Source organism: Kogia breviceps, chromosome X (genome assembly GCF_026419965.1).
Source record: "Kogia breviceps isolate mKogBre1 chromosome X, mKogBre1 haplotype 1, whole genome shotgun sequence".
Classification (NCBI taxonomy): Eukaryota; Metazoa; Chordata; class Mammalia; order Artiodactyla; family Physeteridae; genus Kogia; species Kogia breviceps.
The window spans coordinates 108,431,974-108,447,165 of NC_081330.1; the positions used below are offsets into that span (position 1 = coordinate 108,431,974).

Sequence of the window (15,192 nt, forward strand, 5' to 3'; positions counted from 1 at the left end):
GCGTCATTTCGGGACTTGGATGATAATGCTTAAGGGGGAGGGGACTATAACGAGAGGGAAAACCTGGCAACCTTATTGGGCGCTTCCCATGTGCTCTGTAGTGTTAGGTACTTGACAAAGAGAGATAGCATCTGATTTACTAGCATTAGGGTATCTAACAGAGGACGAAAGAAGGGGGCGGAGGGGACAGCTTACTTTTCTACCATTTCTATCGTGTCTCTGACTCCTGACTCAGCTACCTGGGACCCAGAATTCAAAGAATATGTTTCCAGACGCACGCTGACTCAAACACTCCTTGATGGTGACATGCAGGATACCATGACCTGCAAAGAATTTTCCCATCTTCCCGCCCAAAAAAACTCTCACACAAATAATGCCACACTTTTGCATGAGGACTTCTGACCCTACCAGAGTACAAGAACACTTCATCTAAAACGTAGAGACATTCCATTATTGACAAAAGAAGAACGTAACCACTGAAGTTAACATTAGTGAGAGAATTAGAAAATCCTCAAGAAAAAAACCACTTAAACGCAGATAGTCTCCTGCCAGGTCTGTGGCACTCTTTTCCACACGGAGGACAGTAAAGTACAGAGGTCAAGTACCCCGGCTAAATTGAAGCAGCTGGATCTGGGTGCAAAGACCGCTGCTCCCACTTACTAGCTTAAGCTCTCTGAGAATCTTTCTCAGCCTAAAGTGGGAGTAATCTTATCATTCTTAAATAGGGGGCTCGTTACGGACTGCATGTATGAGTAGTAAGAAGATGAGATGAGGAGAAAAACGCAGCTGGCTTCCTGTCCAAGGAGAAACTCCAGATGGCGGGCAGAAAGCACAGTGCCGGGGAAGTAACATTGAAAATCCCACAAAAATATGACTTTATAATTAGTGAGAAAGTCTAGGGCAGGAACACCGTGTTGAAAATTGGAAGTGGAAGCTCAGAGTCTTAACCGCTGGACCGCCAGGGAAGTCCCGAGGCAAGAATACTTTAAACCAACATTTAGTTTTTGGATGGAAAAGGTACTGAATTCTAAGAATTAAGGTTTTCACAAGCCTCAGTTTGTTTACATATGGCATAGTGAATTCTATGTGAAGGAGATGAAGAAAAACAAATGGTGAAAAGTGTGTATATATATATATATCTGTACTGGAACTCTTAAGCTATTAATTTTCAGCCTGGATGAACTTCAAAAGCATTTCCTCGTTCAAAACACCAAAGGGAAAAACAAACAAAACACCACTGGTTTTCAGGTCTGTTTCTTAAAACTCACGTGTTTTTGGCTTGTCCATCCTGGAAGCACATTTGTCCCACCAATGCAGCAGATTGGTCCCCCAAACACTGGAAGTATACATGACAATAAGGAACACTGACTAAGACAATATTGTTCATTTCCTTTCTAGGAGAGCCATAAGATTTATTTTCCCCTCTTTATTTACGAAGGAATGAATTGTCTTATGTTCTTTGCATTGCCTCCATTTGGCCATTTTCCCATGTGTTAACACTGCAAACAGGTACAGGAAGCGAGAGTTAGAATTAATTTATTCAGAAAAAATTCTCAATAGCCTACACTGTGTCACAGTGAAACAAGAATTAGCCAATTGGGCTGCTCGTACTTATTTTCCATAGTTAAGGAAGGAGGAAGATTGATTAAGGAAAGCCATAACATGGAAGGGGGCGGGTAGCAGGGAGATGTTTGGTGATGAAACTTACCCCAGATATTGGTACACCTTCCAAGGCCCCAGCTTTCTAATAAAATTTTAAAAAAGGATTATGAATAATCACAAATTTGGCTCTACTAACATAATTGCAACAGGAATGAACACGAATAGCAACATGCCAGAGCATGTGGGCAGACAAGACAAAGCAAGTGTTTCAACTACATGAGTGGTTCAGAGAGAGAGATACTAGAAATATTCCTAGAATGACAAGAAGAGACATGGACGTGAAACACTGGACTGAGAGTCAGGAGACGCGGGTTCTACTCCTGGTTAGTTAGTTAGTCACTGAGCAGGCCGCTGGAACTTCTCTATGCCTCAATTTATTTATCTACAAAATGGGCCTGGGCTTATATGCATGCCAAAGGCCATTAGCTCTTTGCTATTATTGTTGTTACTAAGAAAAGACTAACACATCCTTTAAAATGAACATACAAATAGCTATTAAACCAGCGTGGAACATGTCTGTTTTGGAAGGCTGTATTTTACCAACAGTACTTCCTACCCAAACTGCTCTGAAGATAAGTAAGAAACAAGAGAGGGTTCAGGTAGTGGGTATTATTTGTTCATAGCCAACATCATTCTTCAAGTTTTGATAAGCAAGAGTTAATTTATGCCATGAAGAGTGGTTTTGACTTTGATCAAGTATGGCCAGCATTCTAGGGGAAAAAATGAGATTTAAGTGACTTGTCTGTGGACTTTACCCAACTTAATTGTGAAAAAGAAACAAACAAACAACTTACACTAATACAAAGCAATTTGTACTGATATTAAGGAATTAGGGGAAAGGAATATGATCCCTGAAGTGCCTGTGATGTATTAGGAAGAGCACCAAACGAAAGCTTTAGCCTGACCCCTCACAGCCTGCCATTTGTAAGCCCATCTCCTGGCCTCTGGGAGCTTCGGGTTCCCTATCTGTGACAGTGAGGGTAAGAACAGAAGCCACCTCACATGGCTATGATAAGGAAATAATAGCATATGTGTGGAAACCCTTTACAAAGTAAAAAATACCCTCTAGCTAGTGGATAACATTTTACTTCTTTCATGCTTTTGGGTTAATCCAAGACCTGTCTTTTATTTACTGTATAAATTCTTAGAAACTCTGAACCTGGATAATAAGTGAAGGGCTGAAAGTGAATCAGGAAACCTATAGACTAGATATCTTAATGTATTTAAATACTGAAAGAAGTCTTTGCTTATACTATTGAAGTTATTATCAAACTACCAGCAGAATCTACTATGTGCAGTCAGGCACGGAAAGCGCTCTTTTTTCTTCACAGGGAGGGGGGTCTCCGGAGGATTCCTGGGAATATCCTCTGGTGAAGCATGCAGAAAAAGTGACAGTGCATTTCCAACTAACTGGTCTGAAAGGTTGGGCAAGACATCTTTTAAGATATATGTTTAGGATATCTAAAAACCACCTAATTTCCCTATTGTGCTAAAGCCCAAAGCACATCACAACTGTACTTTGTAATAGGGACCATCAGAATTTCTCATTCCAGAAAACTACCTTAGTCTTCCTCAGCCTTATGGAAGACTTAAAAATAAATAAGGTTACATTTTAAAAATACCTAAAGCTTGACTAGAGCTTATAATAATTTGGAGGGTCATGGAAGGTTCTAGATTAATCTACTTAGTAAATGGACTTCTGCTTATCTAAAACTAAATGGAAATGCACTGTATCTTTTCCAAATGAATGGGTAGCATAATTGGTGGGCAACCTACTCACCAGACTATGAGAGATTTTCTATAGTCAGCAAGGGGAGAGAGGGGGACAGAAGCATAATATTTTAAATGCAAGAGAAAACTAGGCCAGTTAAATGTTTTTTTAACCATCCTCTGAAACTGTTTCTCAAGAATAGTTTTTTTTTTCTCTGACCCAAGTCAGTTTATAGGTAGCTATGAAATTATCAAAGCACTTTTAAATTGTAGATAAGCAACGACTATGCTTCCCTTAAAAAATTCCATTTTGCCTTAAAGGGCTTTATTATAAATGAAACATTTAAGAATTCTTGCTTAAGCTTTATCCAGAACACTTAGTGTTCTACTCTATTATTATTAAGTCTATAAGTAGAGTTTCTAATGTTTTTCACGAAATGTCAAAACATTATTTTTTGGCAATTAATCTAAGACTTTTCTTAATCTTTACCATAAATTCTAGTTGTTTTGAGCTTAAACACCAGTTCAAATGCTCCTAGAGGTTTTCATCCCTGATGTGTAATCAGAGATACTCAGTGATTCTAAGTGTACTTTTTGCTTAGACTACTTTTTCTGTGGGTTTCAATGAAAGCAACAGTAAAAATGTCCATGATGGAAACCAGTTTAATCAGCAATCACAAATCAGAACAGACTCTTTGCTTTCAGTTTCTTTGCTAAAGTTTTGCTCAGGCTGACAAAGAATCTAATATGAGACATGGTTTGGCCATTAAAGGAGATTCAACAGGAAAAAGAACACCACTAAAATGTGAAGAGACTTTCCCATAAATTAAAAGCAGGCATCCCAACTACTAAACAGTTATTTGGATTAAAAGAATAAACCGGCTCAAACATTCCCTTACCACCCTCTGTAGTTAGATTATCTCATTAATACTTTAAAATACTCAAAGAAAAGCTAATAAAGTTTATAATAGATAAAGTTTTTATATACAGTTTTATATAAAGTTTATATAAAATATAAACTGGTAAGAAGGACTCAAGAATTTTAAGTTATAAAACTAAACAATACTAAATTCTTATTTTACATACTGCCAACATTCACAAAATGTACAGGTCTCAAAATATAAAACGTAACACAATTGACTTTTGAATTCTGAATAGTAAAGCCTTTTTTAAGATAAAAATTATTATTATTATTATTATTATTTTACCATTAGGCCATAGATCTCAGAAGAACTCCGGACGTTTGGAAGAATTTTCATTGGAATTTCAAAAAATCTAAAAAACAATAAGATTGGGTATATAAAACTATTTTAAATAAACATCTAGAAACATTTATATGAATTTAAAGGCATGTAAACAACAATTAAAAATGAACGTGTTTGAGTGTACAATTAAATAGTAACAAATAAATAAGCCAGCAGTATGCTTGGGTATTTAACACTCTAACTTTATACAAACAAATCAATACAAAATAAAAAGCACACAAAAACCAAAGTACTTTTATAGAGGAACCTAATTTTCCTTGAAAAATAATCAAGACAGTTACTTAATTTGGCCTATTTATTATATATGCACTAATAGTCTGTTTTAAAAGAATATCCAACATAGACTTGTATATTGTAGTTGAAATATCAACAGTTAAAGTTTGGTGCTCCACTGACATCTGAAAATAGTAAGATTTAGGTTATAAATAGGCCACACACTTGGAAAACTATTCTTAGGGTAAAACACAACTCACTCGCAGAGCTCTTTATCCCATTCCAAAGAATGGATGTTGAAAAGCATCGTCCTGCTTGCATTTGTTACATCTGTACAATGGACACCTCCACTGGCTCCTCCTGTCAAGCTCTGGACAGAATGAAAAGGACATGTTAAATCTGTACTTATGTGCAATTTAATTTACACTTTGTCAAGTGCCATAATCAGTTGCAGAGCACATAAGGCGGGAGAATGGAGCATTTCGATTACTTAATTTTTACGTTTTCAGCAGTGTCCAATAGAAATATAATGTAATTGAACCACACTGAGCCACATATGTACTTGAATATTTTCTAGTAGCTACATTTAAATAATATAAAGAAGCAGGTGAAATTAATAATACTATATATTTTATGTAATCCAAAATACCCTTTCAATATACAGAATTATTACTGAGACATTTTACCTTCTATTTTTTGTACTAACTCTGAAATACAGTGTATATTTTACACTCATGCACGTCTCAATTCAGACCCGCCACATTTCAAGTGCTCAACAGCCACATGTGGCTAAGTGGCTACCATACTGGACAGCAGTTCTAGCTAATTGATGGTTAAAGAAAAAAATTCAGTTTTTGTTTTCATCCTCTTATCTTTGGAAGACACAGAGCCTTATTAAATTTGGCAAAGTAAAATACATTGAAATGCTTGCCTCTTAGGATCTTACCGACCCCTGTGTTGCTGTTGTTGTTCTTGTTGTGTGCGTGTGTGCGCGCGTGTGTGTGAGTGTGTGTGTGTGTTCGTGCGTCCATGTTTTGGAATAACAATTCTCACTGGGTTGTGCCTGCAGTGACCCAAGCACATATCCTGAAAGCAGAGTTTTAAACTCTCTAATGTTAATACTCTTGTACCTGACCTGCAAGGACTGCTGCTTCCTTTTACGTAGAAGCAATGAGAAGTAAGAAAGGAACAAAAGCGGAGAAACGGCATCATGAAGGGGGTGCAGCCAAATGTGCTCCCTCAAGTCTCCTGCAGCTCACAGTTCCACATCTTGTCTTAGTCTGGCTCCAGACAATTGTGAGAATTATTTTCAGAATTATTTCAACTGTGACCGACACGTGTGAAAACTGCCGGCCATGAGCACAATGCACAGCATGCCCTGGCCAAGCACAGGGAGGGCTGGAGAAGGCGCCACTTCCTCATAGGGGGTTTGAAAGATCTGCTCTGTGGATCTGGCAAGTGAGAATAGGGGCAGTGTTCCCTTGAAGCTCCCCTGAATGTTGGAAAAGATAATCACATACTTAGAGAAGTGTTTACAAATGAAATTATATGTCTGGCATTCGCTTTAAATTATGCATGGGGGAGAAAGAGTGAGTACAGTTGAACCAAGTTTGGCCACAGCTGATTACTGTAGCTGACTCATTGTTCTAGAGGTTGATGACACTATTCCCTCCACTTTTTGGGTGTATTTGCAAATGCCCTTAATATAAATAACAGAGAAAGAGAGAGAGAGAGAGACAGAGAGAGAGAGGGGAGAGAGAACGAAGAGAACGAACATGTACTTTCAAGATATATAGAGATCTGGGAAATGTTTGTTTCTACTCATCCATGTTCAGCTTAGGCAAAAAGATTATATATCAGAAATTTCCACTATGATTTTTCATATTGTGACTTAAGTAAAATTCAGCTGTGTGATGTTGAAAGCAAATGTTCAAACGTAGCCTAGGTGTTTTATCATGTTAAATAGTAGAAAAGAGAAGAAATAAATAAATTTCTTCTAAGAAATGGCTAGTGGAAAAGAAGTACAGTTGACCCTTGAGCAACACAGATTTGAATTGTGCAGGTGCACTTATACGTGGATTTTTAAAATAAATAATACAGTACTACATGATCCGCAGATACAGACAGCTAACTATCCACGGCTGGTCCTAGAACCAAGCCCCTGCACATAGCAAGGGACGGTATGATAGGTAGCAGATAAAGGCTACTTAAATTTACTAATTGATAATTATCTAAATTAGTTATTCTAAAGGTAATAGACATGAGATGTGGTTTTGGTAATCATCCTCCATTTTTGCTGAAATAAGGCAAGAAAAAATCAAGAAGAAGCAGGCAAAAATGCCTCTCAAATGGAGGCTGAACTGTCCTGCTGTTTCTTGAATGGCTTTTCTTAATGATGCTGCCAACTAAAAAGTTTGAAACTCTTTGTAGAAAAAAGACAGGCAGTTTAAAAATTTTCTCCACACACACATGATATTTAAACATACCCAAATAAGCCATGAATCAACGGTCCCAAAAAGAGCTCTATCTTCTTCAACTGCCTTTTGAACTTTTCTCACATTGTCAAGGAGCCAACGAAGTTTCACTGCACTGAAATAAGTGCTAAGTGGAAGGCCTGTCTTGGACTAAAAACAGTTATTAAATTCAGCCAGGAAATTAAATTCATAACAGCTTAAAATAAAACACCAAATCAAAAAACTCAATAAATCACAAAATATTCAATGGCCCTAAAGGCAATCCTACAGTATTATGGATAAAAATACTTTTCCTATCTCATGGCACAAGAACGCATGTTCATGAACAAAGATCAGAGTGGTATGTTTGCAGTTCAAAACGCATCCACGTAGCAAGGTTAAAGAGAAAATTAAATGACATATGCCCTGAAATCTAGATAGTTAAGACACAGAGTTACCTTTTGTGATGAGTTAGGATCACATACAGAAGCTAGCCCAAAACTCTGCTTTTTATTTTACATTCCATGAAAGTGACATTTAAACTATTGAAAATCAGAGATTATATCAATTCATCAACTAATGACCACAACCAGAAGATTGTTTTAAAACATATAAGCCTTAACAGTAGTTGCCAGTCGAAATATAATGTTGTGTACATGAAACATATATGATGTTACAAACCAATGTTACCTCAATAAACTAAAAAAAATAGTATATATATATATATATATAAAAGAAAGTAGTTGCCTAAATTCAGCAAATAGATTGAACAAAGGGAGGGTGAATTGAATAAAGGTTAAAGGGTAAAAATGGAACATGGGCTTATCAGTCTTCCTTGAGAATGGATCAGGTCCAATTCAGTTTTGTTAGTATATTAAACACTATATTTATAAGGGCTGGTGAAAGTGGTTAAGAAAATACATACATCAAAATACTGCAACTATCTTCCCCTTCTTGATCCCTAGCCTCATTTATCACCCATCTACACAAAGTGATCCCTTTTCCTTCTCATCTCCCATGGATATGTTCAGTAAAAAAAAAGCTCAAACCAAAGGATTTAACACTTTAATGCAACCTTGTAAGTTAAGAATCGTAACTCACAGTTTTCTAGCTTTCCTAGAAAAGAAAAGATCAATGCTCAAAAATAATAAAAGGAAATAACATATGGGAATATGCTTCTTTGATATGAAGGACCAAGGGTCATCCCACAAACCAAATAGTGAGGTAGCATATAAATATCTCATTTTCATGATTTAAGTAGGTGTTTAAAAGTTGCCTAAAATGGCTTTGGAGAGAAAAACATGCACCCCTTGAAGCAAAGTACAGCTGGAGGTAGGCGTGAAGGCTGGGCAGGTTGGCCAAGAGAACGGAATAGGAAATGGGTGAGGGTATACTCAGGACAAGACTGAGGTTATTTGGGTGGGTAACGGTAGGGGGATGGTTTGTTAGATTGCTGCAATTAATGGGATTTGAGCACTAGCTTCAGAACCAAGAACCACAAGAAACTGCCATTTAAGAGTCCCACTGACAAATATAAAGGGAATAAACCAAAAAAAAAAAAAAAAAAAGAAAGAAAAAAAAAGGAATTTCCGTTTGGACAGTAGGAGAAATTGGCCTTGACCTTGCTAAGAAAAGTACCTCACCTGTTTCAAAAATTTTCTCTCCCTTCATTTATCTGAAGAGAGATCTATATAAGGACTGAAAATTAGGCATTTTTTATTGGCTTCTTCATATGAAGAAAGTGGAAGAGGAGTTCAAGTGAAGGCTGGAGTGTCTTCTAGTTTCTCTCCCTGAATCCAGATGCCTAAAAACTAAAAAGCATGCAGAACTTTCTTTGATGGACAGTAAAAAAAAAAGAGAGAGAGAAGGATTTGGAAAGCACGGTTGAGTTACAGGAAACACTCCGTGAGGAGTATGGTTTAAGCCACTGGGACACCTTATTATCCCCTCCAGCCTATTTACCTTGGAATATTATTCCTCCAATCCACCACAGGGCAAGGAAGATAGAAAGGTAATTATCTGTGGAGATATCTGTCTATCAATTGTATCAACTAACTAATTGTATCAATTGTATCAACTAACTATTGTGCAATAAGATGTAAGGCCTGGTGAAATCTCCAAACTTTTTTTGTTAAACAAGCATTTTTTTTTTTTTTTTTGCGGTACGCCGGCCTCTCACCGCTGTGGCCTCTCCCGTCGCGGAGCACAGGCTCCGGATGCGCAGGCGCAGTGGCCACGGCCCACGGGCCCAGCCGCTCCGCGGCATGTGGGATCCTCCTGGACCGGGGCACGAACCCGCGTCCCCTGCATCGGCAGGCACACTCCCAACCACTGGGAAGCCCAGGGAAGCCCAAACAAGCATTTTTATAGTATACTTTTGAAGAGATCTCTTACCTTGACAAAGTTATTATTTCCTGGAATTCTTTTACTAAGACTCTCAACGGTAGACTGGGTTCTTAGGTCAAGCCACACTATAGATCAAAATACAATAATATATATGAAAAACTTCATTTAAAAAAATCAGATCTTAATGAAATCACTGTTAAGGATAGGAGACTGATTAGTTTCCATAAGCAATTAAAATGGTACGGCTTTCAAAAGACAGAAATTAGAAAATCAGAAATGAATGGGCACATTGTTAGAAGAGAGAATAAATGTATGAGGGAGAATTTGAAGCTTTTATGCAAAATTATAGGCCAAGTTAGGAGAACAATACATACCTTAGGGTGCTGATTTTGTATCCTTTTTTATAGAAAAAAATGAAAGAATTGTTTTGGATATGGATTTTCTAGGCATACATGAGTGCAGAGAAAATCTAAATGCTAGGCAGGCTAGTTGCCAGGGCAAAATGCACAGCCCAGGATCACTATACCATGTATAAAGCATGTACCTTAGAAAAACCTGGTAGCAGTTTGTGACAAAGTAGAGAACCTGATACTATTATAGAGGGGGAAAAAAATAAGATTCAGTCGCTTATGTACAAAATGCTTATTTACATCAAACTCTTTCAAAGTAGGCTAGAATCCAGAATCGCTACAAGAATTATTTAAAGGTCACCATTCTTTCTCCATCATTTTAACAGATCAATGTTGTTTTCACTAAATAACTATCATCCGCTTTCTGATCCCCCTAGTAGAAAGTTCTGTTCTGCTTTATAACAGAAGGCTTGAGAAAGAGAATGCATTAAATAGTATACAGAACAATTGCAAAGGGTAAACAATAGGATCAGCTGAGCTTTATTTGTCATATTTCAGGTTTGTACTTAACTTTTACAACTTTTAATCTGTGAGTGGTCACTCAGTATTTTTAGGCACTGACTGTGCTCAGATGCCTCCTAAAAACAGTTTATTCAAAGGGTACCAGGAAGATTATGCATGCCTGCCCACTACACGTGTGACTGCTGGCAGTTACTGTCTAGAGTTTGGCTCACCCTTAACTGTACTATTCCTTTCTCTTCATTTAAAAACCAGTTATTTCCTGTCCTGAATTTTAACCAATTCTTTTTAATTACTTAAAGCATCATTTCCCTTGAGGGCTTGCCTGTGCTTGATTTTGACAGTGGCTACTTTGCATAAGAATTAAATCAGGGGCTTCAGGACACTATACTGCTTTCCAAAGGTGGGCAAAACTAAGAAAACAAGGCTCATCGTAACCAAGGAAACAGGACACAAAGAGGAGGACTATGGGAATACACAGCCTAGCAATGACATCTGCATTTGCTGCCCAGCGTCCATTCCTCTTGCTGCTGGGAGCAGTATCTTTAATTCTCTTTAGGAAGTCAACTCTCCCTCATCCTCGGCCTGAGGTTCAACCCTACCCCCAGGTCCAGTATCGTGTCCCTAGTGAGCGGTTCACGAGAGGAGCAAATCAGCCTCTGATGGGCTCTGATGTGGTCGAATCAGCCCAACTGAGATTTGTGCTCAGTCTGCAAGAGTCCCTGTTCTCAGCTCAACTTGGGAGTGTGTAGCTGGGCCTGGTGCCCTCTTGAATAGAGAGCTGCATCGGCCACGTCTGGAGCCAACCCAGAAGAGACAGACTTGCGGGGGGATCCAGGCGATACTGTCTGACTTGAGCATCAAACAGCACCTGAACTAAGCTACTTGTAGAATTCCTTTTTTTCCCCTTATAACTTCACTTACTTGGGGCTCAGTTTTCTATTACTTGCCCTGTGATTGATACAGCCATTAGCAGCAGCACTGTGGAGTTGGCAAGGTCTCCCACGTCCGGGGAACAAGGGAAATCTGCTTTGTACACAGTGGCAGTGTTGTGCGACTGTGACAAAGGTGGACCTTCCTCATAGGCAAGCAACCCTAGCAGGTGTTAAAGGCTTAACCAGAGGACTTGGGAAAAGTAGAGGAGGTCGAGAGAAAAGTTTTAAACCTATGACAGGTAGAATTAATAGCACATCTCAATGCTCAAGTGTTTGAAACTACAGTGGGCTAGGGGTTTAAAAAGCAGTGTAGTAATAGTTTCCATTACCTTCTTCACAAAAATGAAATAAGATGTATTAGGATGGAAAATGCCAGCATTCACTGAACTCCGTAGGATAAATATTGACCTGTGACACTTTGTTTTAGTTATGCTGGCTTGTTGAATCATGAGGTAAAATCTATGTCCTACCAAGGGACATGAAAACCACTAATCTACGCTTTTTGTTTACTGGCTCAAAACCTTCCAGATGAGCATTTTTCGATATTTAAATGGACACAAGAATCACTAGGGAGCTTAAAGATAAACCCCACTCCCAGAAATTCTTGGATAGTAGGTCTGGGGAGGGGGCCCAGAAATATACCTTTTAAATAGATGCCCCTCCCCTTTAAGAAACACTGCAGTGGTTTAAGACTCAACATCGGTGGTGCTGATCCAGAAGCACACCAGAAACAACTGGAAAACTTTGAAATCACACATCCCGGTCCCTACATTGTAGGATTCTGGTTGCAAGTCCAGGCAAGGAAGGCCTGAGTCTTTCTACCTGTGTTATTCAGTGTTGTACTAAAGCTTGAGAACCTCTTTTTCAGGGCATGTTCTTTAGGATACTGAATTTGTTCCAATCATCAATTTAAAAACAAAACTAAAGACAAACTGATGATCGAGTGGCTCTCTGAGCCCCAGGGGCTCGGTGATTCTACTGCTCCTTGACAAGGACTACTTAAGAAAGTGGGCACCACGCAGAATGAAGCCCTCACCAAAAAGAGTCAAAACGCTGGAGGTGAAATCTACATCTTCTGGCTTTGCCACCAACAAGCTACGTGACCCAAGCAAGTCATGTTACCCTTCGTGGCCTGGGTTTCCAGAATATAAAATAAGGCAGTTTGGACTAGATGGTCTCAAAAGTCCCTCTCCTTCCATTATTCCATGATCACAGAAGGCTGGCATAATTTTTACCTCGTTTTTATAGCCCAAGAGTTTAAAGCAATTAGAATACATGGAATGAATTAGTAAAACTGCCAAAGCGAAAAATATCAGTGGTCGGTATACTACTAAGCAATTCACAAATGCTCAAAATTAACTGAATTAAGAACAAAAACAATTAGACAACTCATTAAAGAAGCTAAGTTGGCAGAATTACGTTTGCAGAATAAGAAACCAAAAGCCAAAGAGAAGACCCCAAGCTGGAGGACTAAGCCCCTCGTGGAGATAATTTCCGAGAACAATCAAAAGAAGTGCCAGATCCAGATCCAGCAGCAGCAGTCAATTTCCCCCAATGTGTCTCAGTTGGAAGGCCGGGAAGTGAGCAAGGGCCCGAGCACCAATACCTGAGGAAGCGCCAGCAGCTGGAACTGAAGAGCCAGAGGCAACAACGGCAACTGGATCTGAAGGGCCAGGAGAAACTGGAGCAGCTGGAGCGTTAGAAGAAATAATGGCAATTCATGCTAGAGATGGCCAGGTTCAAGGTTTGCGTTTTCTTGCTGACCATTTAGGAAATGGTAGATCACATGGGCAAGTTCATCAGGATGAACATTTTCCTACACATTTAAGCGTAGAAAGAGAAGGAAGAGACATGGAGTAGAAGGGGAACAGAGGCAGTCCAGTCAGAGTTTCTGGTTCAGTAGCATTTCCGTTTGGACAAAGAGCAGGTAAATAGCTGCTTCTTGTTCGGGATGACTCTTCCCTACCTTGTCACAAATCTGCGTCCTAGTTAGGAAAGGGGCTCAGTTGACTTTCACCCAACCACTGAATTGAAAGGCTATGTGATGCAGTGAGAGAGTGCATCCCTAAGGGACTTCTGAAAGGAACGCTAAGGAGCATTAACATTGTGGCAGTGCTACAATCTCTGCTGGGGCCACCTGCAGAAAGACATAAATGGGTGGCTTTGGGAAGGCACAGCTCCAGGAAAGCACTTCCCTGGTAGGGTGGCAGGAGATGAAGTTCATCTCCACAAAAAGCAACAGCATACCTAAAGGACAAAGGGAATTGCTAAGTTCCAAAGTGATTCGGAAAAACATCAGAAAAAGGAAAATAGAGTCCAGATTACCATACAGCCTGTTTCTAGAATGCATGTCCCTTACTTAGACCAAATAAATTGGATTTAAATGGTTCAGACCACCAAGTGAATAGGTTAAAAAAAACCCAACTTGGGTGATCTGAAATTTTTAATTGTATTAAATAAAGTCACATCCAATATATGTCTGGTGGATTTAGTTTGTTCTGAAAACAGAGTTTTAAGAGTGAAGAAAAATGCAGTTGCCTCAAAGCCCACGGACCAAGGTTAGTTTAGTGATGTAGTGACAGCGTAGAGGAAGAAATCACTTTTAGAATATTTAGAAATTTGCATCAGTTTTGGTTAGTCATAACAATAGAAGGGAAATATACCTAAGGAAAAAAAATAAGCAAACACACTAAAGAGAAACTAAATTATTTTCAGTTGACTAGAAGCAAAGGCAAATAATATATCTCCTCTGGATGGTTTGCTATGAGGCGCTACTGGCCTGACAGAAAGGGAGATGAAGGTAAGGCTTCAGGTTTTGGAACACACCCTAAGCAAGGACTGCTGACAGTTATACAAAGTGTTATCGGGTCATTTTGTCCACAGTAGACATTACATCTAGTAAACCAGACTTTTAATTGCTATGTGTTACCACTAGCCAAAAGTTAAGCTATTAATTAAGCTGGGTAAGAGGTCATTTGCAAAGGGAAAGAGGCTGTCCCTCACCTGATGACATTTCCAGAAATCAGGTGGGGCCGAAAGAAACGTGGAGAGTTGGGGAGGGGGGTGAATTAAAACATGCATGTCAAACTTTGGGGGCTGAAACCTATTTCAGCTCTTAGGTGTATAAATGCCAATGGCTGACATGAGTGTGTGTGGCCCCAGGTAAGCTCTGAATTTTCCCTAAGAACACCTGTTGTATATAAATCAGCCATTTCATCTGGCATTCCTGGACTGAAAAGGCTATCATCTAATTCAGAACAGTGGCCATGTTCTGAACACTTACTGAAGGCTTATAGTCTGCTAGGCACTGTTTTAAGTGTCCTACATGCATTAACTCATTAATCTTCACCTCAAGTTTATGAGATCCATACTTTTGGTTTCTTCAGCTTAACTGGTGAGGCAACAGGCACAGAATGGTAGTAAATGGAAAAGGAAGAGTCTGAATCCAGAATGAAATCTCTACGATATGGTTACAGTCAGGATGAAGTCATAATCTTAAATAGAACATGAAAAAATACCTCACAGTTGAACTCAAATTTAGTTTCTTTTTATTTAAACTGGCCAGAGTTCAGGAATTCAATCACTGCAAAATATGGCAGTATTTCTTTATCCAGGATTGAAGGAGATTTAAGGCATTCAAAGAACCATGTAATAAGAGACTTGAAAAAATGAAAAATAAGTGGATCATGATAGGGCTGAATATAAATACTCTAGATCTTACAAAAGTAAAATATAGCAA

At 38.8% G+C, this 15,192-nt stretch overlaps 1 protein-coding gene across 7 annotated transcripts in view; it reads right to left on the minus strand.

Annotated features, from left to right (window-relative positions):
• GK (glycerol kinase) overlaps positions 1–15,192 on the minus strand; it is a 67,466-nt gene that overhangs the window by 25,981 nt on the left and 26,293 nt on the right. For 2 of the 7 annotated variants that reach the window (XM_059051515.2, XM_067023972.1), the window contains exons 5-12: positions 13,060–13,143; positions 9,698–9,774; positions 7,337–7,474; positions 5,111–5,220; positions 4,581–4,647; positions 3,443–3,460; positions 1,709–1,744; positions 1,269–1,336 (exon numbers count right to left, since the gene is read on the minus strand). In XM_059051515.2, coding sequence (XP_058907498.1) covers positions 1,269–1,336; positions 1,709–1,744; positions 3,443–3,460; positions 4,581–4,647; positions 5,111–5,220; positions 7,337–7,474; positions 9,698–9,774; positions 13,060–13,143 — 598 coding nt within the window. The remainder of the gene's footprint in view (positions 1–1,268; positions 1,337–1,708; positions 1,745–3,442; positions 3,461–4,580; positions 4,648–5,110; positions 5,221–7,336; positions 7,475–9,697; positions 9,775–13,059; positions 13,144–15,192) is intronic. The other 5 variants (XM_067023973.1, XM_059051516.2, XM_059051519.2 and 2 more) reach the window with 3 other exon arrangements.